This window comes from Clytia hemisphaerica, unplaced genomic scaffold, assembly GCF_902728285.1.
Source record: "Clytia hemisphaerica strain Z4C2 unplaced genomic scaffold, Clytia hemisphaerica genome assembly, whole genome shotgun sequence".
In the NCBI taxonomy this organism is placed as follows: domain Eukaryota; kingdom Metazoa; phylum Cnidaria; class Hydrozoa; order Leptothecata; family Clytiidae; genus Clytia; species Clytia hemisphaerica.
In genome coordinates this window covers 474,625-501,340 of record NW_027103319.1, presented here as the reverse complement: position 1 = coordinate 501,340, position 26,716 = coordinate 474,625, and the positions used below count along the sequence as shown (strand labels likewise).

At 36.4% G+C, this 26,716-nt stretch overlaps 3 protein-coding genes across 3 annotated transcripts; 2 read left to right on the top strand and 1 right to left on the bottom strand.

Annotated features, from left to right (window-relative positions):
- The first annotated feature begins 69 nt into the window (after positions 1–69).
- On the top strand, positions 70–12,588 carry LOC136814582 (geranylgeranyl transferase type-2 subunit beta-like). The gene is made up of 9 exons (XM_067071089.1): positions 70–170; positions 473–580; positions 1,130–1,327; positions 1,959–2,064; positions 2,352–2,404; positions 5,372–5,482; positions 10,171–10,371; positions 11,154–11,228; positions 11,660–12,588. The coding sequence occupies exons 1-9, from the start codon at positions 168–170 to the stop codon at positions 11,807–11,809; spliced, it is 1,005 nt and encodes a 334-aa protein (XP_066927190.1). The 5' UTR covers positions 70–167; the 3' UTR covers positions 11,810–12,588.
- Positions 2,671–4,212, bottom strand: LOC136814290 (centrosomal protein of 135 kDa-like). Its single transcript, XM_067070817.1, has 2 exons — positions 4,085–4,212; positions 2,671–3,813 (listed from the first exon to the last, which is right to left on the bottom strand). The coding sequence occupies exons 1-2, from the start codon at positions 4,193–4,195 to the stop codon at positions 2,677–2,679; spliced, it is 1,248 nt and encodes a 415-aa protein (XP_066926918.1). The 5' UTR covers positions 4,196–4,212; the 3' UTR covers positions 2,671–2,676.
- A 2,375-nt stretch (positions 12,589–14,963) lies between the features above and the next one.
- LOC136814514 (mucin-2-like) lies at positions 14,964–26,415 on the top strand. Its single transcript, XM_067071073.1, has 14 exons — positions 14,964–15,116; positions 15,314–15,334; positions 16,103–16,282; positions 16,747–16,986; positions 17,447–17,620; positions 18,391–18,645; positions 19,386–19,790; positions 19,956–20,243; positions 20,589–21,743; positions 22,032–22,241; positions 23,122–23,298; positions 24,161–24,415; positions 25,416–25,604; positions 25,992–26,415. Exons 1-14 carry the CDS (start codon positions 15,077–15,079, stop codon positions 26,177–26,179), a joined length of 3,777 nt encoding a protein of 1,258 aa, XP_066927174.1. The 5' UTR covers positions 14,964–15,076; the 3' UTR covers positions 26,180–26,415.
- Positions 26,416–26,716: the final 301 nt, after the last annotated feature.

The following is a 26,716-nucleotide window of genomic DNA, read 5'->3' as shown; positions in this document are numbered from 1 at the left end:
TACCAGGCAAACTTTATTTCATAAACTCTGATAGGACAATTGTTTTTTGTTTCTATTTCTATTTCTTAGATAAAATTAGAAAAAAAACATGAAAAACAAAATGAGATGAATGAAATGAAATGAAAATTTTGGAAAAGGGATTGATTCGATACATACAGTAAATAAATATGGTAAGACTCTCTTATCCTAAAGTTTCAAAAATTATTTGATGAGTAGCAAGCCAACCAATTATGAAGATAGTCGGAAATTCTACTTGTTGGCATGCATGTTTTTTTTAATAAGAACATCCAAAATTTTTGAAGCCTTCGGATCTTTTTGAGTTTCAAGCCTGAAAATGTTCTTAACGTTTTTTCACCATTTTGTGAGTATTTTGGTCCATTTTCCTAAGAAATTGGACGCTTTTAAAATTTTCTTAACTTGTTCTTTCTATTTTGGCCATCGAGCCTTCCAAATGCTATATCTTTTTGTTCAGAGCACTCAAATCAAAGATGCGAAAATCCCAGAAAATGCACCGAAAACACTTTTGATGGAAAAACATGCAGAATACATCAAGGCTTACGAAGAAAAGAAGGAAGACTATGTAAGTATGACTTGTTAAGTTTCAATTTCATTCATTCGAAGAAAGTTCATTCGTTTTAGTTGTACACTCTTTTTCGCTGCCATAGGGAAAACACTTACATGGCAATTTGTCGAATTACGCTGATTTCCACACCGTTGTAAAAAAAGAGTGCACATTTGGCGGATGGACTTAATCTGGAATGTAATCAAGATGTCCTAAGATAATTTCTACTTTACAATGGACAGGGTCCCTTAAAGACCTTTTCATAAATTACGTCAAGAACATCACTTGCCTCGTATTCAAATAATTACCATGGTGATTATATCCCTTGAGACATGATTTTTTTATGAATAGAAAGTAGTTTTGATAAAATCCGCTGGAAGTTAATCACCTTGGCAATAATTTCAAAACGAGGCAAGTGATGTTCGTGGCGTAATTTATGAAAAGGTCTATTGGACTCTCTAATTTGAAAGTGTACATGATGCCTCGCATCTCCCACTTACTGTTACAAATATTCCCAGGAATTTGTTTGAAATTTAGCATTTGTTTGTTTTCAATCTTTGTACGTAGGAATACGTAATGACGGAATACCTGCGAGTGAGTGGTGTTTATTGGGGGTTGACTGCAATGTCGTTGATGAAGAGACTGGAAGCGATGAACCAAAAAGAAGTGTTAGAGTTTGTTTTGGCTTGCCAACATCCAAATGGTGGTTTTAGTGCCTGTCAGAATCACGATGCTCACTTGCTTTATACGCTAAGTTCAATTCAGGTATGTGTTGTATGGCTGTCTTTCGGAAAAATATTAAATTGTTTTAACTGTTTTTAGTTCAACTTTCAAATTGCTACTTGGGTGGTATCTACAGTGAAAAGTTATCATTAACTAAACAAAATGTGGAAAATCGGATCATCTTTATCACCTTTGTATTTCAATTCTTCCTTTTTCTAAACAATCGTCAATTGAAATATCGTCTTCAACTTGAGATAAACTTTCCAATCCATCTTTGATGAAGTCATTTCGCATAATTAATTTTTCCTCCATTAACGAGTCGATCGATATAAGCCAATTTCTGATCTTTTTTTTATAAGAACGTCAAACATTTTTGAAGCCTCCGGATGTTCTTAACTTTTTGGGTTTCAAGCCTAAAAAATGTTCTTAAAATGTTCTTATTTTCACCATTTTGTGAGCATTTTTACCCATTTTCCTGAGAAAACGGGTGTTTTGAGTCCACAAAAGCCTTAAAATGTTTTTAACTGGATCCTAACAGATTGGTCATCGAAGCCTTATGTTCTTATATATACTTTGTCTTTATAAAAAATGTGTACGAGTTAGAATTATTTTCTACTGTCCGCTCTTTTTGTGCACAGCTCTAAATGAAAAAAACTCCCCTTTTTCATTGTAGATTTTAGCACTATTTGATCGGTTAGATGACATTGATAGGGACAAGACTTCTTCATTCATTGCTGGCTTGCAACAAGAAGATGGATCCTTCTTTGGTGACAAATGGGGTAAAATGCACCGACACATTTTTATGTTTTAAATTATTTGTAAGATACTATTGTCGATTTTGTTGGCCTACATGGATATTCAAGTGAGAGTTTTAAAATATCAAAAAGACACGAAAATGGACTTGCCGTATTTCTCCTGGTCTTGATGCAGCTTGAATTTTATGTTTTTATGTCTTATGGTTTGAAGTAGAGATGTCCTAAGTTTTTCCTTATTATAATTTAAATGCATGACTCAAAAACTGGTGCTGAAAGACACTTCTCAAACTACTCGATTTCATCTATTTTAGGTGAAGTAGACAGTCGTTTTTCATTTTGTGCAATTGCAGCTCTTCGATTATTGGTGAGTTTCCTTCATGTTCCTATCGGCCTATTTTCTCTTATTCGATCGAGTGAATGACAATATCTGTTGATTAAGACCGACAAATAGCTTGGAAAGGTTTATTCATTCGGGTAGACCGGTGCCTAAGCCTGCTTTTGTTATGACCCCAACAACACAATGAGCCTTTATGAATAATTTCTAACAACGATATCCGAACACATGTCCCTAGCAAAAAAGTTTTTTTATGTTTTTTGATGTTATATTTATTCGAGATGAAAGATGTTACAAAGAAATCAGGCATTCGTGTTCAACGCACTTTTAACGTGGACGAGCAATTTGTTGACAATTTCGAGTTTGGAAGTGGATTTTCGGAAGTTGAAGATACCACTACCATTGCATGATTGCATTTTCTTTTCCATGTCACTTTTCAAGTGTTGTAAACCAATTTGAATGGTCAAGTCATGGTAGTACTGGCGTGTTCTAGCATTCTGGGTTAATCTAAGTTCTTCTTCTGCGTCTACCAATAATGAGGCTTTAACATCACGTTCACCAGTCATCAATGCAAGGTTACCTTCAGTTTTGGCAAACATTTTCTCATTCTTCTCGCACCGCTCTTTCCATTCTTTCTTATCAGTATTCAATTTTCGAATCCACCTATCCAGCATATCTTGTTCGTCTATCGCTTCATCTAATCTTTTCTCAAATTGTTCCTTTTCTTCTGTAACTCTGGCCAAGGTATCTTCCAATTTAGCATTGTTATGGTGCAAAGCATCAAGCTCCTGGCTAGCCATTTGTATACCATTATCAAGCTCTCCGTTCAATTGCTTCAAAGATTGAATCTCAACTTCCTTAGCTTGAACATTCTGTCGCAATTGGTCAGCCTCTGCGTCAGCTGATTGAAGATCTGTTACCAGTTTCGTATTCCATTTCTCCAGATTTGCATTCATTCCTTCTTTCTTACCAACACATCCTTGTAATCTATCAATCTCATTATCAGCCATTTGTAAGTCTTCATCAAGCTCTCCATTCAGTTCCTCTAAGCAGGCGATTCTACTTTGTTTCTCATCAAGACTTTCCCGCAGTTTTTCAAGTTTGTTCATCAATTCTTCGAGTGATTTTTTACTATTTTCACATTCTTTTAATTTGCGTTGGACTGATTCCTCTTGATGCAAAGAAGCTTCTTTGGTCATCGAAACTGCCAAGCCATCGACATAATTTGAGAGCTTGTAAGCATCTAATTCTTTTTGTAATTGTTGGATTTTTTTGTCTTGGAGGAACATTTTTCTATCATTTTTATCTTGAAAATGCTCATAATGATATATCTCCTTCTGCAAGATTGCAATCTCTTTATCCTTTTGAAAGATCTCATCTTTGAAGTGATTGTTTTCATCTTGCACTCGAGTGAGGTTCTCCAACAGTTTATCATTTTCCTGATCATGAAAAAAGTAGAAAGTTATTTATGAAAGAGTTCCTGAAAGAATTGATGTCGACCATTTTCAGGCAAATTGGAACGTTTAACGGGTCATTTGTTTGACACTGCTTTAATGGTTAGAAAAGCTGTCTACAAAAAGTGATGAATTAATTACTTAAAGTTTAATAACGACGAGATGAGGTGTAATGAAATGATGCTGATGGGGAAAGTGAATGTAATTTTAAGAGACCAAAGTCGAAAACAAATACTCCAAACAAATCAAAGCTTACCATTTGAATTTTCTCAAACATCACTTTATGTTTTTCTTCTTTCAACTTCATTTCTTGACGAAATTGAACCATCTGTTCTTCACTTTCTTCGCAAAGAACTTTGTTATACATTTTTCGAATGTCGTCAGACATTTTGACAACACAAATTTTAATTTCAAAATAAGCAATATAATCAAAATCTCGCAATAGAAATAAACACGACTAATGTCTATTGCTATCGCTAAAAATATTTTACTAACTTTCTTTTTTTAATTGACCTTATAGAAAAAACTACAAATTTATTATTTGACGTCATTTTTTAAACTTTTGCTGAATTGTGACGTCAATTTATTTAAAGAATCCTCAAGGCTCTCAATGCGCAAAGAATGTTATCTTATGCTATAGAAAACCCTTGATGAAATTTCTTTTATCAAAAATCTGCCCTTATAAATAGTCATTACTCAGTTTAAAACATACCTTATCTTGAAACCAAAGGCCAAGCGTATACTCGGTGCCCGGTAACTCAAGAATAATAGCGAGTTTATGTATGTGTGTTTTTCAGCGACGGAGACGGTAAGGTTCTAATTTGATAGATCCTGACCAGCTGAGGACGACGGTAAATCAGCACTTTTACCGTCCTCGATTTTGCGGGGCGGAATTGCGGGTTTTTCCAAATCGCTTCAGTCACTCTACCGTCCTCAAAAGTGCAAATACATAAACTCGGTAATATGAATCTTATAGCAACAAGTTGAGGTGGTCTACTTTCTCATTCACATCTTCCTTTAAGCCTACAATAGCGAGTTTATGTATTCGCACTTTTGAGAATTTTTATGACGAAGATTTGTGCGTTTAATAATGGACTTAATATGTCGTTTTTCTTTGTCTCTTACCATCCTTAGCGAATTGTTGTGATGTTTACGCGGGTTCTTTGAATTTTGCTTTCAGCTGCTCGTCGTCTGTGATTTGTTTTTGCGTTTAAATGATCTGGTCTTGGCCTTGTTCTTGGTTTTTCCTCCTTTACCTCGTCCAGACATGATGAATTTTCGATAGAGTATCACGTACGAAGAGATACTTTCGAAACAAAAATTGTAGTTGAATGACTTCTCAGGTGAAGACTTTTAAAAAAGGAAATGTTTTTTGAAGGCTTTAAAGTAGCGTCGTTGGAAAGTAGAGTTTTCTGAGCACGCCAAGGAACTTTGATAAAATATTTAAAAGTTTCTTGGTACGTTTGGCGTACTTTTTGTCTGTTAAGAGTTAACTGCTACTGGACACGTGATCTGAAAGGCCGGTAAATTTTACTTTTCGCAGGATCGAATGGAAGCAATTAATGTGGAGAAAGCCGTGGATTTTGTTGTCAGATGTATGAATTTCGATGGTGGGTTTGGATGTACTCCAGGTTCAGAATCTCATGCAGGCCAGGTAATTATTTTTAAGTACTTCTTTTTCCTATGATATCAAAATTGGCGCCTTGGAATGGAATAGAGTGATTTTTAGATGTCTTATCTCAATTCTGCACCTTAATAAAGGGGTATATTTGTTTGACAAAGAGAAAGTATTCATATCCCAGCTATGGCACACAACGTTGTTTCAACGTTTATTTAACGTTCACAACGTCCATATAACGTTAGGTGTTAGTGTGTCAGCTGGGGCTATTTCTTCGTATAGCAAGAATACATATGTGTGGTGTCTGACTAGAAAAAAAACTCCCTCGATTTTGAACCAACAAACCAAGAAAAATGAACACGGTATTTTTTTTATTTTGAATTTCTACTCAAATTATAAATCTTACCAAAGGTTCCACATTTACCACGACAGATGAAAAAAGCATCGCAAAGCAATAAAATTGTTGTCCTTATCAATTCTCGACAGAGGATTCATCTACATCATAATACAGAAAAGTAGCTCCCAAGTTGTATTTTTTTACATCTACAAAATCATAGATTGTTAGGTCAATAATCTGTCTTGATTGATAGAATGACGGTCTCGTTTGCTGTGTTTTCTACATCGGAGACGGTTAAAAATATTGGCTTTTCCCAATCCTGACCAACTGAGGACCACAGTAAATCTTCGCTTCCACTGTCCACGATTTGTGGGGCGATAATACGGGTTACTTTAAAATCGTTTTAGTCGCTCCGCCGTCGTTGAGTAGTGCCGCCGTTTTTCAAAAAACTCCGATCAAAGATTTTGCTTGGCCAGGATTGAGAAACCTGGTCCAGGGTATCTAAAGGTCAGTGACTGGAACCATCTTTTACAATATTACCCTTATTCTAAGCCAACGATACCACGTATGACGAACCTTTTTCTGATTCAATCCTTGTCACTTCAATATTTGCAGAGTTTCTCTCGGTCCTCTCAAACACCATTTCTACTGTTGTGTTTTTTCGAAACATCCTTCTCATAATTAACTGAAAATCCCGATTGAACCATGCAAAAATGATTCCATCAGAAATTGGATTCAAATTACCAAAGATGACAGTAGCTTTGTAAATCACAACTGAGACACTGTCATGTCCATAATAATCAACTAGATTTGCAACTAAAGCAGGACACCATAATAAAACATATGATATAACGCAACCAAAACATGTATAAAGTGTCAATATATCTTTTTTAGTGAATTTAAAACTTTGTGTATCAGGGTTTTTTGTTGTGTTTTGTAATCTTTTAATTGCTTTTTGGTGACCTCTGAGAACCAGATAAATCAACATATTTGATATTCCAAGTGTAAAGATGACTGCTACGGTGCCGAAAATCTTGACTCGAACGGCGGCTTCGTTACGAACGACCTGTGTATTATAGGAGCCGGATATTATGGTGCCAGTTAAAGGTGCCAGGAAGCTTATCGGTGTTAAGAGTAATAACATTGATTGAACCTTCCAATCGAGTCGTTGATAGTGGAAAGGCCATTTGATGAAAATAACACGATCAATACTTAACACGAATAATGACATGTTACTATACACATAGCCAGGGAATTGTAGGAACGCCAAATGCATCGAAATAACGATCGGGATAAAATTAGCTAGCCCTGTAATAATATATGCTGCGTTCAAATTGAGTAAGATCTGATTAGTCTTATTTTTTCGTAGTTTCCTTGACCATAAAATGACAATGAATATGAAAATATGCTGTATTGCATACAAGAGTCCGAGCATTCCAATAATGAAGTTTGGTATTGAATCCAGCAATACCATGATTAAGATTCGATACAAACTTGAAAGAATAATCTCTTTTGAAACACACTACAAATTGCCCGATGGCCAAACAACAACAGTAGATTGTTGATTAGACTGTAAATAAGCGATGAAACCAAAACTCCCAAAAACAATATAAAATTCTGAACCCGAATTAGAATAGTTTTGAATTATTTTAAGATATTTATTTAGTTTTAAACTAAGTGCAAAGTTCTTCACTAGCATAACTTTCCAATAGTTAGTTTTTTCTGACTACACCAAGTAATAAATTAAAGTGATCTTTTATTGTGCAAAAAAATAATTAAATTTTTGGAGAAGAACAAAATGCATTTGCAATAAAAATTCATCATAATTTAACACCAAATATACAATATTATGATATTGTAAATGGATTTGTTCTTCTCCGAAAATTTAATTATTTCTTTCGCACAATAACAAATCACTTTAATTCATTACTTTGTTTTTGAAGGTTGATCAATATTTTAAATATCTAGAACGTGTTTGACATACAGGATGCTATTGAGGTCAATTAAAGCGAGGAAACCAACCATAATATCATTTTGTATTTTATTTTTTTGTAATATAATATTTCGACTATTAGCACGTTTTTGTCGAGATAAAACAAAAGCAAAAACTAAAACAAAACTGGAACTAAAAAAGCGTATATATCATACAACCACTTCTATCAATAAAAATTAGAAATTTAAAGCCAGAATTCTATTTTCCTCTTATTCCGTTATAATTTGATAATTAATATAACAAATATATAATTAATCAAGGAAAAAAAATTCGGGTTGTTCTAAAAGGTGGTGCCGCACCATGGGGAACCCCAATGGTGTTCCTTATGGTTTACTCTGATTTCTCATTCCCACAGCATGATAACTTACAGTGTTCGTAGATAGGCTGACTGTTCAAGCTTTAAATACTCCCCAATAGCAATAAAAATGGTTCCAAAATAAAACTTCGCTGAAAAAACAACATTTTCTTGTTTTGTATACCATACAGAGAAGAATCTCATGTAGCGCCGTCGTTTCACGAAAAATCTTTACGCGGGCTTTGAAATTTTACAGACCAGAAAACGTATGTTTATTTAGACTGGGAATCCAGTCGTTTATAACGTTTTTGTTGAAAGCGGGAAATTTTTATGTCGGGATATGGTTAAAATAAACGACTGGGCTAAGGTGGTTTCCGTAGCTTACGGGAGTTCCAGCAGGGCCCGCAGATTTCTGCGGGGTGAGAAAACAATCATATACAACAAAATACATAAACAAATAAAAATTTCAGCCAATGAGAATTTCTAAGTGAAAGAAAAAAAAAAAAAACCAAAACAAACCAACAAGACCCCCTGAAAATGTTATCCAAAAACATGAAAAAAGAGAATTTTTATGAAAAGTTTGTTGTGCACAAAATATTCTAGACGACTATATTGATGCTCCTGACAAGTTTTTTACTTCCTATTTTTTACTGAGTTAAGTCGTCTAGCATGTTAGACTAATGTTTATTTCATTTCTCAATATTTTTCCGATTCGGGTTAGACAGCCTGCTATTTTTTGTGCATCAAAAATTCACAGGCTAGTGAGCACCATCATTTTGATTGGCTTGATCAAAGATCCCATCATTTTAGACCAATGAAATTCGTTTATTGACATGTGGTTGGAGACAAATTAATATCAGAATAGTGAAAATTAACCCATTTCATAGAGGTAAGGTTGTATCATTCGCGTATTATTTTCTAGTCTAGCCTGTAAATTCTTTTCGGGGGTAGACCATAAGGTACACAATACACCGTTTAGGAGTGTCGACTGCGCACGCGTCAATCCAATTTTCCATTGTTTTGATTTTAGCGATCACGGAAAATTCACTCTCCTCCGTAAAAAAACGGTAGGAAAACATCTGGTTCTCATAAGGAAACATAGCAGAAAAACGGTAGGTAAAGAACTCCTTTTAATCATAACTTCTTTTCCTCTTGATGAATTTTTGTGAAATTTTCAGGAGAGACTTATAAAATTATCATTGATATCATGTTCAAACATCTAAATCATTCTCTTTAAAGGAGAGACAAAAATTCACAATGTTTACATTCCTCTAACCTTTCACAGTACTAAAGTGCGCATTTTTACCTACCATTTTTACCGGGCCTCTGCAATGGAGTACCGTGAAATGGCGAGACTCCTAAACGGTGTATTGGGGTACCCCATGGTACGGCACCACCTTTTAAAACAACCCAAAATTTTCACACTTTTGTATTTATCTCGTTCGATTTTTTTTATAAGAATATACTTTATAAGAATATTTATAATAAAATTAGCCAAAAAATTAAGAATGATATGGTAAGAATATCACTATCATGAAGTTTGGCAACTGAACCTAAGAATGCCATTTTAAGTGCATTTTACCATTAAAACCCAGCAATGTTAAAAGGTTCCACAAAAATGCCAAATCCTGAGGCATGATCCCGTTTACAATTTACATTTACATTTTTCAAAAAAAATAAAACACGGGTTCCGAATTAATTGTCGGGGTAGGTTAAACTAGCTTTGAGAGGCTAAAAACTGTACATGTTAGCGTATTTGTCCAGTAGAATTTTGGGTCAACTCAAAAAGATTTTATTAAAAAAAGGTTTCTATATACCGTTGGAAAGATAATTTTATCACCTTTCGAATGTGAGGTATTTTTTCGTCTTGGGTATAAAAGTAATGGACAAAAGATTAACATGTGGCAAATACCGAAAATGCGTTTTTAACAATAAACCGTCCATAAATCGCGATAAATATATGAAAGAAAAAAATCAAAATTGACAATAACGTCATCAAAAAAAATGACCAAATCTAATTAGCAAATTTATATATCACTGATTAGTAACCCCGTGTATTGGCTACCAGCTTCTCAAAAAGACAGTTTTCTTTTTCGCAGATTTACTGTTGTGTTGGTGTTCTCTCTATCACTCACTCGATGCACCATATCAACCCTGATCTACTTTGTTGGTGGCTTTGCGAACGCCAGTTACCCTCGGGCGGTTTGAACGGGCGCCCTGAGAAATTACCTGATGTATGTTATTCATGGTGGGTACTTGCTTCGCTCAAGATGCTCGGACGTATCGATTGGATTGATAAGGTAATGCTTTTTGCTTTATCATTCACGAGATAAAATAGAAATCATAATTAGTAAAAAAGTTGTCATCGGCAGACCGATCAGTGGTCCATTCAGATATCATAGAAAACCTGGAAAATGTAGGCTTTTACAAAAATTTGGGAAAACTCAGGTTTTTGTATATATAGACTAAAAAATGGATAGTTTTAATCTTCTAATCATGCTTAAAATCCTTAAAACGAGAAAAAATGGTCAAAAATTAACGCCGCTTTTAGGTAAAAATTGCAAAATTTTGGCCCTTTTTACGCCGGCCCTTTTAACACCGGCCCTTATTACGCCACAAGCCCAAAAATAACGCCAATAAGGGCCGGCGTAAAAAGGGCCGATAAGGTAAAGGCGAGTGTTGTAAATGTTATTTTTCTAGACATTTTGTGCCCCTTTTTCATTGGTAATTGCAGTAGTTTGAATCGTACACATCTATAGATATACTTCCTACATAGAAATTCTTTTCACTAGAGGATGAGCAGAAGCCTATAATTGCAGGGGAAATCGAGAAAACTCAGGATTTTCTTAGATTTTGATGTTTAAATGAAACTTTCATTGAAAAGGCTACATAAACCATAATTTATGCAAACTTAAAGCGTATGGTCTCAAGACCAACTTTTTGGAGAATAAGCTAATTCGTGATTTTGTCATTTTCTTGCCTTTAAATAAAGTGGTTTCAATTTAAACCCAACCCCTTTACAGGACTTGAAACTGTCAAGCATTTGGCGCCTCATTCTAAAACAATATTTTTTTCACTCAAGGACAAGCTATCAAATTTCATATTAGCATCGCAAGATGACGAAACTGGAGGCATATCTGATAGGCCAGGTGATATGGTATGTATAATAACTCTTATCCTAAAAATGTTCCCTTGCAAGTTTTCGCTAAAACAATATTTTCGATAACTACATTGTTCAACGGCTGCCCGTCTTTTGACATGACGTATAATGTCCGGCATCGCAAATTTATACGAATAGAATGGACGATAATTCTTGATATTCATGGCGTAATCTTTTATACGGAAGCACTCGAAAAACACCGGACGCTTGTCACCAGTGTCATTGTTCAAATTTAAAAACTGGTGGCAAACACTCGGTGTTTTCGGGTGTTTCCGTATAGAGATTACGTCATGAATTTCAAGAATACCAGTTTCGATGATCAGTCTTTAGAAATGGTTTATGTTTTTTTCCCAAGCGATTGCAATGCAACTGCACTTACAACAAAATCAATATACTTCAAATCTTACAAACTCAATTCACCTTTTTAGGTGGACCCATTCCACACACTGTTCGGCTTAGCGGGCCTTTCCCTCCTTGGTTACGACAAAACAACCATTGCAGAAGTCGACCCGGTCTTCTGTATGCCTGCTGACGTCATCAAAAGGATCGGTATTAGAAATTCTTATTGTGCTCTGTGAGGGAGATTCGAGAAGGTATTCTTTCTTACAGCATTCAATATTGGGAAAACAAACTCCTCTCTTTGAGGTCATACCACCAAATTGCAAGGTCTACTCTATATATCATATGACTGTTTGACAAAGACTTTGGTACTGCTTTAAAAATTCTTTTGCGAGGATAGTCAAGACACGTTATATGGAAGGATATGTTTAAACCTGCACTTTTTCGTAGAATTGGAAATTACCAAATTTCACGATGTCCTGGGATTCTCTTTATATATTTATGGAATTATGGATAGAATTCATAGAATAGGCTTATCGTTTAAAGTCAATTTTTTTGGGGATATTTTTTAATTCTACTACCTATAATTTTGGAGGAACAAGCTCCTCTGATTTTGTTCACACCACCAAAATTCTAAGATCTGCTCCATTTAGAATCAGGTAAAGCATACGTTTTTCTAACAGTGACTTTGGCATTGTTTTAAAATGTTTCTGAGAATTAGTCCCGAAATAGTCAAGTCGCGCCATTGTTGAATTTTGTTTAAACCTGTACTTTTTTCGTAGTATTGGACATTACCACATTTCACAATGTCCTGAGATTCTCTTTTTTTTATATATTTATGAAATTATGGATAGAGAATTCATAGAACTCCTCTTCAATTCATGTGAAATCATGTCGACTGGACTCGATTCCATCGCACGCATATCAAACTGACATTTCATATTTAGAAAGATAATCTTTTAATTTATACATACAAATTTTAATTTTGATAACGATAATATAGCGAAGTCTTGCTCAATTCAATTTGCCAGTTTTCCTTTGTTTTAAAATTTATCAAAATTACCATAGCAAAAACTGAGTTACTGAGAAGCTTTTTTTGGGGATATACCTTACGCCCCTTCTCACAGACCCACTGGGACCCCTTTTCACTGGAAAAATTGACCAAAATATCGTCCCCGGTGGAAAATTATACTTTAATTTTTGTCCCTGCTGAAAATAATCAGATAAGGAAATCTCCACTGCAAAATATTGTGCTATTTTTTTCTATCCCCACTGAAAATTTCTGGCTAGAAAACAATGGAATTCAAATACCCAGTCATAAAAAACATAGGAATATCAATCCCCGTCGAGTTTTGGTCCGTTATTTTCACCCCAGCCACTGGCTGAAAAAATCCCACCGGGTCTGTAAGAAGGGGTGTTATCTTTAGCTCATCATTGGGTATCTCGTTGAACACAATGGGCTAGCCAGTATTCTAGTCAGCATTCTATTACCAGATTCATAGTTATTTTAAAGGGCAAGAAATGAGGTTATATATGGATGATGCAATCCAGTCTTTTTGATAACCCGCGGGGCTACTAAAAACTTTCGTAAAAAGTTAAGACTGGGTTTCGATTGCCTTAATAAACGGACTAAAAACTTTGGAAACTCCTTTGAAAATACACCAAAAGTCTTATCTTATTTTAAGGGTCAAAGTCATAAAAAGTAAGGTTGTGATTATCACATGAGAAAGTGGGCGCATTTTAGAGTGCATGATTCTCAGAACATAGGAAGAAGTCTTTCTATTGTGTCTCCCCAAATATGTTTTGTATTCGTCATAAAATCTGTCAAACTTGAAACTTATCGAGAAAGCATGTTGTTTTCATGTAAAGAAAGATCTAGAAAGACTAAGACTGAACTGAAAAATGAACTCGTGGATTTTTTTATAGAGACACCCAAAAATATCGGTCGCTTAGTAAAGCTTTTATTCACAAACCTAAACAAGCGGGTCTTTGTCCCTAAAGATTTCGGGGGCATAGGTTGGAGACTTCAAAAATGAGGGTTGATTGAAAAACGATTTTAGTGAAATTTTCACATTTGATCCTTGGCTGGATTCCTGCGTGTGTTTTTAAATATATTTTTTTTCAAACTTTTCATTTTTTGGGTTTGGGGACGAGTTTTTGGCTAAAATATAAGCTTACTTATTGATTTTATAATTGGGCCTAGGAGTTGTGCAAAGGATTACTGAATTTCCGCTAGTGCGGTTACCACGCTCAATTGTATTTTGATAAAGCATTCAAATCTAGTAATCAAACACGTGACCTTTTCTCGGGGTCTCGTCTTTCTAAAGGCTGCGTCATAAATATAAGTCAGTATAAAAATTCTTGTGACCCTTACTAGGTCTTATGCAGGACTTGAGACTGTTTTCGTACCATATTGTTTTCTCGTTATGTAATTGGTTCGAAAGACATAAAAGATTAACTTAACTTGTTAAAATCAGTGTTCAAAAGTTCTTACATGGTGCTGTAAGAAGCATTTTAGTATTTGGTGGGGGGGGTTGAGGCTTATTGACACCATGCGGGCCAATCATGGTTTGTTCCAAGGGGTTAATTTGAAAAATCCAAGTTCAAGGGGGCGGAAAAAGTGCTCTTTGTTGTCATCCCGGTGACTACGGCGCTGAAAGGTATTTTCGTCTCAAAATTCAGCAAAATTCAATAAAAATTTCATTATATTCAATGTGTAAGGTCTATTCTCCTTCTTTCGCGACTGAAAATGCCGGTCTAACAAGAACTTTATTCTACATTTGATTCGTCCTACCTTCAATTCATGACTTTTCATAGAACTGCTAAATTTTTCATCAATTAGATCCGAGGGGTCCTAAACCTTCTAACAGGTCCGCATAGGTTGATATAAGTTTTTCAATTAAAAGTGGACACTGACAATTCACTCAGTAAGATTTGTTGTGTGTTCAGGTCCTTACATGATATAAGAGGATTTCCCTTCCCCACTTTGTGGTAAAATAACTGCAAAAATATCACAAGGCTCAGCAAAAATGTTACACCAATTCGCTGAATTTTTTAGGTGGCCCGACGTGTTAAATCCTGTGTTTGAAGAATAAAGAATAAGATAAACTTCCCAGAAAGTATAGGATTAGTCAATACGTGTAAACTTGACGCAAAAAATAATGTGAAGTAAATCAATACCTTACAACCATATCAAATTTCACTTCAAAGAGACACTAAGGTGGAGCGTATTTTTAAACATTTTGTCACCTTTATGCCCAGCAAACGATCTCCTCCGTAGATGGTCTTATAAATGAATGCGTGGTATGAAAACAAACAAACACTTGTCAGCCGATAACAATATAAACATTACGTAATGCCAGCGCTGAAAGACAACAAAAGAATGTATCAAATGATTATAAAAAGCTGCTCGTTGACGAGGTATCTCAAAAACCAAAAACCTTAGTAGTGGGTCACACATATACATGGTTTGACAGATTTTTTTTATAGAAATTTTTTACGACGCCATGAAATCTTATTTATTTACTTTCCTGCTGGCAGGAATTGGTGAGTTTTTATATCATTTTTTCTCTCGTTTCTTATATTGTTGCTTTAAAAACTTTGATTATGAAAACTACATCTTATGAATTTTGCTTGAATCCTTGCTTAATATGGATAATTTTATTGGAATTCTTTTTCTATTTTCTTTATTACATTTTTAATACTACTTTTGATATTAATATTTATTTCTTTTTTTATTTTAGCAATTTCATGTGTTTTAGCAGGTAAGTCATTATTTATTGTATTGTATTTCAATTTTAATTTTAACACAAATTTTAAGTACTTTTTACCATACAACACCCCTGTGTTACAGACCCGCAGGGACCCCAGCCCCACTGGAAAGTTTGGCCAAGATCTCGTCCCCAGTTGAGTGGAAAACCCTGGAATTTTAGCCCCACCAGGAAATTGACTTTGATTTCATCCCCCACTAGAAAATTCAATGTTTAAAAATTGAACTCCAAAACCATCCCACTGAATTTTTTAATCTTGGAACAAAATAATTTCTATCCCCATTGGGATTTCAATAGGAATTTCTATCCCCACTGAGGAAAAAAGTTTCACCGGGGCTGTGAGACAGGGGTGTCATATACATTGCTTTGTCCTCCGTTCTTGGAGAATTTTGAATTTTAGATGGCAATTCTTTCAACAAAAACTTCGCGAAATAACTGGCTTAATACAAATCCAGAAAATTTTATACTATCGCTTTAAAGGGTCCAAAATTTGTTTCACTAAAACAAATCATGTCATAAAACAAAAATAACGCTTTTTGAACTTTCATCCAGATAATGTCTCCTTATCTCGAACAAGTTTTCTCGTTCGTTCGTTTAACAGTTGCCCTATAAGCCTTATACCAGATGATCAAAATGTCCTTTGTGTTCAAATTTGTGTTTTCCGTGCGTGTTCGAGTTATGAAGACTCCAAAATTCATTTTACGAAAAAAAGAAAACTAATGCCATGAAACAAAAATAATGCTATTTAAACTTTTCTTCCAGATGACTTTTGTAAGGACAAGAAAGATGGCATGTATACTTACCCACCGAATTGCGCACGATATTACCATTGTGCAAATCACATAGCATACATCATGAACTGCTCCACTGGATTATGGTATGCCCCTCTCAACAAAACTTGTGAAAGACCACAAGATATCAAAGCAAAGCCACCATGCAAAGGTTAGATTTTCTTTTATTACAAAATTATAAAGAATTTAACCTAAATACTATGACCAGTAATATAGGGCTGAGAAAAATTCCTGATTGAAATGCAAAAGTGTCAAATCTGGTTTCCCTGATGGTTATGTATGTATAGGTTTTTACATGCTTTAGAGAAACTGAAATACTTACTTAAGGGTACAGGATATTCTGCATATAAAGATACTTTCGAAGCTCTAGTGAAGTTTTGACCTCCAGCCTCCCTATTAGTCTCTCAAAAACCCAATTATGTCACGACCACAGTCAAAAGAATCATTCAGGCCCGGCGGAAGAACCGTGGAGGTGGAGAGGCTGAAAGCTCAAAATGAGATAAAATATGCATAGGAATTTGAGAAAAATATCTCATTTGTTTAAAAGTAGGGAGGCTGAAGTCTCTCCAGTCTGATCATTTTTGTTTTAACGAAATGTTGATTTCTTTTTCATAGCACCTTCTGGCTTCAATGCTTATGCAACAAACCAACGCCCACAAACCACCCGAACACCACCAACTGTACAAGCTGAATGCTCAAACAATAAACTCGGTCCAGTTCCCCATGCTTCTGTTTGTTCTAAATTTGTACAGTGTGTTGGTAATGGTTTGGGCGTGGTCAAAACATGTCCAGATAAGACAAATTTCGATCCTGATTACAGAGTTTGTGTTTGGGAGAGTGTTTATAATTGCAAAGGTAAGATCAATATATAATATCCCCTTGTCAAAGGCGACAATGTTTAAAACCAGGAGTTTCGAATCCCTACTCCTTCCAATGTTACGTTGATAGAAAACAGAGCCGGTTGGACCCGGTGAAAACAATCAAGAAACTGTCTACAAGTCCCAGATTACTGGGCTATCCACGAAAAATATTGACTCTAACGTTAAATATCTACTCTATCTATATATACAAAATAGGCTGCATGCATCCCCTCTGATATGTTTTGATAAAGGGGATGTGCAACGTGTATAAGATTCCCGTCTGAAAGCTACCACAAATTTGGGGAAACTTGTTTTAATTTTCTTATAAAGGTTTAGAAATCCAATATTCCATGTCTTAAAAACTCTAAAGATTGTGGATAAAAACATTATTACTTATTTACTACACTAATAACTGCACTGCAATCATCACAATTCTTTCTTTTGATTCGTTTCAGGTCCAAACTTTTGTAAAGGCAAGAAGGATGGGAATTACGCTCACACAAGCTTGTGTACCAAATATTTTGCATGTTCTGGTGGACTAACAAACACCATGCCATGTCCCAATGGACTTTATTACAACGCTGCTCAAGACTACTGTGATTACCCTGCTAACGTTAATTGTCCAACTGGTAATTTTATATGATTTTGTTTTTCTTTTTTTGTCCAGACATTGTGCGTGTGCTGAGACACTTAAGAGGTTCTACACCTGCGAGGACATCCGTTCTCCCGTGTATTTCGAGTGTCATGGTATACGCCATGGCTCAGTAGCTCGCATCTGCAGGGTTGCAGTGTCAGACACATGTTTCATATCAGACACATGTTTCATATCAGGACAGTGTCTTGCTATTGTTATATTATGCTGATATAAGCAAAAAAATGTTCTTCTTTTTCTCTTTCTGACAAATCTTGCTCCACATCCGTGTCAATTCAATATCTTGTAAATTAAAACTGACGAGTTAGCAAACGATATAACTCTTTTTTTAAAGCAAAACCTTTAAGTCTCGTTCATAATTTTATGAAAGAGAAAAAAAAAGGTCCTTTTTCAACTTGAGGGGTTGCAGCTTATCCGGTTCCCTAACTTCCATAATAATATATCATTATACTCTCCACTGAATGAGGATTTGTAAGATGTTGTTTCAAACTAGTGTATTATATTTGAACCATGTTTAAAGGTTACATTTCAATGTCGTTCCGAAGTGAAATAAAGCTATTTTATTGGTCAACTAGGTCAACATGGTAGCATATTCTTTCTAAAATTTGTTATCTAACTCCAGTTGAAAAATATACCTGGAAACCAACTTATACAAAAGATTTTCAATATCTTGATATGAAATCGTTATTTTAATATTTTATTTCAATATGGTGCTCTGTACTTTGAGTCCAAAACGTTTTTTTTCAGTTCCAACTCAACCACCTACAACTCAACCACCTTCTCCATCAACAACTCTGGCCACACCTAAACCAACAAATTCAAACCCATTTGCTGGTTTCTGTACTGGTAAAAATGATGGCAATTACGTACACCCTGGAGATTGTGGCAAATACATCTCTTGTGTTGCTCAAAGAGTCGTTTACATTCGTAATTGCCCGGCTGGTCTTTATTATAACGAGAAAACAGATCAATGTGATTGGCCAAGAAATGTGAACTGCCCACGTAAGATATTTATTAACTTCTACAACAATAACCGGCGCTGTGGTATAGTGGTCATTGACCTTGGTTGCTGCACAGGCGACTGAAGTTCGATTCCCACTCGCAGCGGTTCACTTGGCAAGTGAATGAACCTTCGCCCGGGTCAACCCATGCCATGTGAGGGGAATTGCGTAGTCAGTTCAAGGTGCTGGAGAGGCGCTAATTAAAAGCGTCTATAGTTGCGAAAATGGACCTTAAAAGCCTCCTGCGACTCAACCAACTAGAATAGAACCGTTTTCGTAAATGTGATTTCCCTACCGATTAAGAGTACCTTGAAATCGGACCAATCTTGAGACGGTCTTTTTGGGACCAGTCATATTATGACACGATAACACTTGCCCCATTTCAAAGCAATTTTATCACAAACTTTTCCTCACTGAGCATTTTATTTTAAAATCTCGTCTCGGTAATCTTTTGGAGGAAGCGAGGCCAAAATTTAACGTTATGACCTGTTGTGAACGTTAACCCTTTAAGTACCAATGACGAGTATACTAGACATGGGCTATATAGGAGGGGGAAGCCCTCCTGTAATGCCCAGTTTGAGTAAGAAATCGTCATTTTTGATCTAACTCGTAGGAATTGAGTTGTCCTGTTTTCAAACCTTTTGATTGGTTACAATACGCTGAGGGAGCTATAGAAATAACTCATAATTGTATAAAATTAGTTAGTGAAATCAACGACATTCTTTTATATTTATTATGTAGCTTCTACTACTAAACCCCCGCCAAGCACAACAGTTCCAACCACAACAACAACGACCACTCAGGCTCCAACTACTACAACAACCACTCCAACCACAACTACAACTACGACCACCACAACTACAACAACGACCACCCCAACAACAACTACGACAACGACCACCCCAACAACAACTACAACTCCAACTACCACAACTACCGCAGCTCCTCAACCCACGACGGCCCGAAATCCACTCGTCAATTTCTGTCGAGGAAAGAATGATGGAAACTACGTCCATCCAAGTTCATGCACCAAATTTATTTCTTGTGTCGCTCAAAGAATAGTCTATATTCGCAACTGCCCTGCCGGACTATACTACAATGACAAAATAGATCAATGTGACTGGCCTAGAAATGTTAACTGTCCACGTAAATAAATTTTTTCGATCTTGTATTCTCAGAACTATGGCAAATGAAAAATTGTATTTAGTGAATTAAAGGCAGAGTATCACCAAAATTAAAGCGAACTGGAACGAATCAATTAAAGTATTTTCTTTAAAAAATCATTCTCCCCCTCTTTTGAAATTTTTCTAGATGTTCCATCATCTCAAGCACCACAACAAACCACTGTGGCTGCACCTACAACTACAACAACCCCATCGCCGCCCGCCACAACAAACGCCCCACCGCCAACTGGCCAAAACCCTTTAGCAGATTTCTGTCAAGGGCGTAACGACGGAAATTACGAACATCCTACAAGTTGTACGAAATTCATCCAATGTGTTGCTCAACGTCATGCGTATATCCAGAATTGTCCGCCTGGACTTCATTACAACAAAACATTAGATCAATGTGATTGGCCTGAAAACGTCAACTGTGCAAGTAAGGCCATTTTTTGTTTCTCAAAAACATGAGAATTAGTCGAAGTGAAGTGAAGATTTAAAATCAATATCGGTTTTAAATGTTCAACTTTGTTTAATAGTTTGAAAGAAAGAGCTTACCTTGGATCGAAATTTTCTTATACGCACCACACTCCATTCCCACCATCTCATTCCCATTCCAGTCAAAGAACAAGGTAAAGCAAAACTCATCAAAATTATGCATGTACACTCAAAACATACAAAATCATACGAGACCAATACACGTTTGTAGCGCATGCTGCATGTCAAAGCAAATTATATAGTACTTGCATATAAAGATGAATTTGCTTTTCCTTTTTCTTTGAAGAATCCCCCGAGACCACTCTCCCTCCAACGACATCGACCACGTCTACGTCCACCACTACTACCCTCCCTCCAACGACCTCCACTACCTTACCTCAAACGACAACGACCACCACTACCCTACCTCCAACGACAACGTCAACTACTACCCTACCTCCAACGACAACGGCCACCACTACCCTACCTCCAACGACAACGACCACCACTACCCTACCTCCAACGACAACGACCACCACTACCTTACCTCCAACGACAACGACCACCACTACCTTACCTCCAATGACAACGACCACCACTACCTTAACTCCAACAACAACAACCACCACTACTCTACCTCCAACGACAACGACAACGACCACCACTACCTTACCTCCAGCAACAACGACCACCACTACCCCACCACCAACGACAACGACTACCACTACCTTGCCTCCAACGACAATGACCACCACTACCTTACCTCCAACAACAACAACCACCACTACTCTACCTCCAACGACAACGACAACGACCACCACTACCTTACCTCCAGCAACAACGACCACCACTACCCCACCACCAACGACAACGACTACCACTACCTTGCCTCCAACGACAATGACCACCACTACCTTGCCTCCAACGTCAACGACCACCACTACCCTACCTCCAACGACAACGACCACCACTACCCCACCACCAACGACAACGTCAACCACTACCCTACCTCCAACGACAACGTCCACCACTACCTTGCCTCTAACGACAACGACCACCACTACCCTACCTCCAACGACAACGACCACCACTACCTTACCTCCAACGACAACGACCACGACCACCACTACCCTTCCTCCAACAACAACTTCCACCACTACCTTACCTCCAACGTCAACTTCCACCACTACCCTACCTCCAGCAACAACGACCACCACTACCCTACCTCCAACAACAACGACCACCACTACCCTACCTCCAACGACAACGACATCCACAACTACTACCCCGCCTCCATTTTGCATGGATAAATCTGATGGACTCTATCCTGATCCAGCAGGGAAGTGTGATCGTTATGTGATTTGTGTTAACAAAGCTGGTTATGATATGGACTGTCCTGTTGGAATGTTGTTTGACAAAGTCACAAAGTCTTGTCAAAAACCAGAAATGGTTGATTGCACAGGTTGGAACAGGGCCTCGACCCCATCCTCCACCCATATCCCGGTTCACTCTCTATACATTTTTCTTGCTTTTGACTTTAACGTTTCTCTTTTTATACAATCATGAATTGAAGTCATTACATTGCTTTCGAATGTTCGGTATAAAAAGCTGTCAATAGAATGTCTTCTTTCTAGGTAGAAATTTTTAGAATCGAGGTGCAGCCTTTGGAGGATCCGATATATAATGCTACCAAGATTGAATAATTTGATCAAATGTTTAATCATTTGCTTGCTTCTATTTTTCCTTGTAGAAAATGCCAAGAAGAGTATCTTCTTTTCTGCCCAACAATCTAATGTGAAATGCGCGAAAGTTGGTGGAGCAGCATATCCAGGCTCGTGTACAGAATATGTATCTTGTGATGCTAACATGGTTCCTGTTATCAAGAAATGCCCTAACGGCTTGAACTTCCATCCCAAATTGAAAGTTTGCGTACGACCAGAAAATTATCCTTGCCAAAATGGTGAGTCGTCTATATTTTAACTTTCTATTGTTCAAAGGGTATTGATAAGATCTAAGTAGGTTAAGAAATAACCAAATCGATCACCAAAGTCATACTTATCGTACTTACTTATTAAAAAACCTTACAGTCCGTCCAATGCTATCTGGGTAATTGCTAGAGATTTAATTAGAAATCTATGAATGTCGCTCACAACGCTTTTCTTTTCAGCAGTGGGAAGGACAATTTTTTTGTTGTCTTTTTGTATCATAACAATCCCCACCGTAATATTTGGCACTAAAGGGGAATTCCTCAGAATTTTAAGGAACCGCAAGTGATTTTTAAGTGCTTTAAAGTAAGGTTGGGAAGTTGAGTAGTCTTAACATAGGACCCTTAGGATATCAGAACATAAAAGCTCAAAAATGGGCTTTTCCAGAAAAAGATTTTACCCCCACTGTTGAGGATATTGATTTTTCGAAGTATCGCACCCCCTGGATATCCTACTTTATTAGTAAAGACCCCCTGGATATCCACTCTTAAAAATATGCTCAACCCCCTGGATATTCTCTCTTATAAAGATGCTTACCCCTGGATATCGTATTTTTTACTTGAAAAGACACTTTACCCCCTGGATATCCACTCCTTTGTAGATATTTAACCCCCTGAATATCCACTTTTGAACAAAAATAACTAACCCCCTGGATATCCGATATCCTCAACAGGGGGGCATGGACCATTTCTGGAAAAGCCCAATATTGGAAGTCACTTAGCCCCTCCTAAATCGCAATTCTGAAAGATCCAAAACTATATTTCGGCTGTGAGTAGGTTCTGGAGAGGTTATTATAAATTCTCAGTTCAAAATAATTCCGATTGGCTAATGATGATTTCTTCATTTTCCTTCTAGGTAAATCAGTCAATTTCTGTCATAACAAGAAAGATGGCAATTATGTGGACCCAAAGCGATGTGATCAATACATCTCATGTAGTAACACATTGAAATACGTCATGAAATGTCCCAAAGGTCTTTGGTATGACGCACGACAAGATGCTTGTGATAATCCACATAACGTGAAATGCAATGGTGAGTGTACAGTCCTGTTTTAATATCCACATATATCTTATATAGAACACCCCCTTCTCACAGAGCCGCTAGGACCCCTTCCCACTGGAAAAATTGTCCAAAATATCGTTCTCGGTGGAAAATTTTCCTCCAATTTTTGTTCCCACTGAAAATAATCAAATAAACCAATCCTCACTGCAAAACTTTACGCTATTTTTCCCATCCCCACTGAATTTTCCGACCACAAAACAAGAGCATTGAAATCCCCAGCCAAAAAAAATATGGGAATATCAATCCTCATCGAGATTCAGTTCGTTATTTTTATCCCCACTGACTGAAAAAATCCTACCGGGTACCTGTGAGAATGGGGTGTTATAAATACTTAGGATATGGACTCTCCTAATGAAATGTCTTGTCAAATACATGAAATTGTGAATTGCACTCAGGTTGAATCCCTATTCAGCCTAAGTCAAATCATTCTCTAATTTAAAATATTCAGAATATTCTCTGTATTAAAGACTCTCAATGAACAAGTTTTAAAACTTAGGAGTGTAACCTTTTGTATAAGAAAAGTGAGTCAGGAAAGTCTTCGACTGCGGTCGAACAAAAGTAAGTAAGTTTGCGACCGCAGTCGAGGGCGACCCAAAGGCTTCCTTTTATCCGACGGTAGGGGAGGGCGCCACTCCTTTCCCTGGATTTTTCCACTTACATTAATGATGATAAAAAACTACTACTTTTAGTCCCTTTATATCGGATATAGCGATACTTCAAAGGCTGGATTCGAATTTCTCCGAAAAAACTAGCGTCTCTTTCATTTTGTCTCAACGATGTTGGAGACTCTTATTGAAGAATTTTCTATTTTTACTCTTTTCTTACTTCTTAGCTCCACTCACGAATCCGCCAACCACTACAACAACCACCACAACAACCACTCCTCCGCCGACCACCACGACTATTGCCCCATCTTTCTGCAAAGCAAATGGTTATGGTAACCATGGCGACCCAACACGCTGTGACACATACATTGCATGTGATAAATCTGGGCGTGGTACTCGTATGGCGTGCCCTGCTGGACTTTATTACAACAGTAAAGATGATTTGTGTGATTTCCCACGAAATGTGCAATGTAATATTCAAGGTGTGTCTTTTTTCCTTTTGGAAATATACGGTTTTTTATAAGAATATCTTCTATTGGGCTTTTCCAGAAAAAAATTGTACATGGGGGGTGGAGGATATAACAATTTTCAGTGATTTACCCCCCGGACAAGCATCAGTTGACCCCCCGGACAAGCATCAGTTGACCCCCGGACAACCAAAATTACCCCCGGACAGAGCAAATTTACCCCCCGGACAAGGCAAATTTAGATGATTTTTCGCTACCCCCTGGACAATATATCCTCCACCCCCCATGTACGGATATTTTCTGGAAGAGCCCATTAGAATATCAGGGTGAAAATTGGCCAAATCGTAAGAATACCCTAAGAATACCATCTAGGTTGAATTTCACAGAATTTGATTAAAAATACAGTCATTTTGTATTTGGTTAACAGAAAAAACTGCTTCCTTTGTTAGAGATAAATTGAAGCTTTGAGGAAGAAATGTAATTTTAACCCAAATGTTCACTGAAAAGTCAAAAATTCTCAAATTGATCATTTTTCATGTTTGTAAAAAGGTCAAGTTTAAAAAAGTAAGAATACGTTAAAAATATTTCACCCTCAATTTTGACACCTTCTTAAGAATACTTGACTCTCATCCAAAGTACACTATTCTTATAAAAAAGCGTGTACTATTTTCATCCGATTATTTTTTCATATCACCACATGCTCAGACCAATGTTTGTTGGTAGTGTGAAAGTTTGGGCATCAGTGCAAATTTATTAAGAGCCACATGGCTCTTAATAAATTTTCTGGGTTAATGACTAAAAAGGCTAATTTCATTCTCATTTGATTTTTTGGGCTGAAATCCTAACCTTCACCCTTTATCTACAAACACTCTACACGGTGAGGTACCACACTTGATTTTGGCTACTACAAAACTAGAAATATAATACAACTTGTATGCAAGAGACCTCGGATGCCAAAAAAGGTTGCCATGAATTAAATCCAAAATGTGACTCAGCTATTTTTTCTAAATTTCAGCCAAACGTGATGTGAACGAGTTCTCATGCAACGGACGAGTTGGTGCATTTAAGACGGTTTTCAGTTGTAACACCTATTTCGTTTGCGATGGAAGCACTCACACACCAAAACTGAAGACTTGCCCGAAACATCGTAATTTCCATCCTCAAAGCATGAAATGCCAATGGTCATACTCTTACTCTTGTTTAGGTAAGATATATTATTTTACTCAAGTTCTTACCAAACGAAAGTTGAAGGATCTTTCCGTTGAGACTAGGGGGTTAAAAATGGAGTATTTTGCTTTCATTTGACGAGTAGGATAGAACCTCAATTTTCAAAGATAGATATTTATCATCAGAAAGTAGGGTATTAATAAACGTACCTGTACACAAGAGTAAACAACCAATATTGACTCAACTCCCAACTAAGACTCTCTATATGTCAAGGATCTCAAAAGTTAAACCCATTCTCTTTGCCGAGCTTACAGTTTGGGAAAATATTTAAAGTTCGATAAAAGTTCGATCTACTTCGATCCGTTTTTGTCTTTTTTTTATATCCGAAAACATTTAATTTCAATTCTAAACGTCTTTCTTCTAGAACCAAACTTCTGTGAGAACAAAAAAGACGGATTGTACGTCAACCGATACAATTGCTATGGTTATTATGAATGCGAAGATGGTACCACTTATCCTAAAAATTGTCCTGCTTTGTTGAGATTCAACCCTGCACAAAATTCATGTGTACCAGCCAGCCAATATGTATGTCATGGCTCTGTTGTTAATTAAATCAAGAAATTATTTGTAATTTTTGGACGAAATTGATGTTCCCATTTTCTTAGGAGTTGATATGCAACTTCTAAGGAACTTATGGATAGTTTCTAATGAGATAAATTTTAATTAAATTCAATTTTTGCTGATCATCTCTTCGATATCTGTTGTATTTAATATTTTTCTAGTATTATTTCTTGTAATTTTTGTTTTGTATTGTTTTGATTGTTAATCGAAGATTTTTTTAGATTCTATGATCATGTTTTATTTTATTTTGGATCCTTTTCCACCGACACAATTTACCTTTAAAGTTTTGAATACTTCCGAAGAAAATTCTTTAAAAAAGTAACTTTGTCATCAGTAAAGTTTGTCATCATGAATAAAATTTTCCGAGTGCTGAAAAAGTTCAAAAAATTAATGAAAAGAGTTTAAATCAATAATTTAGATAATAATTATTGTAAAATTATAAAATACCCTTATCTATTTACAAATGGTTGACTAGTTCTCCAAACAGCAAACTAAACAATTGAACCGTTCTACAAACACTTGTTTTGA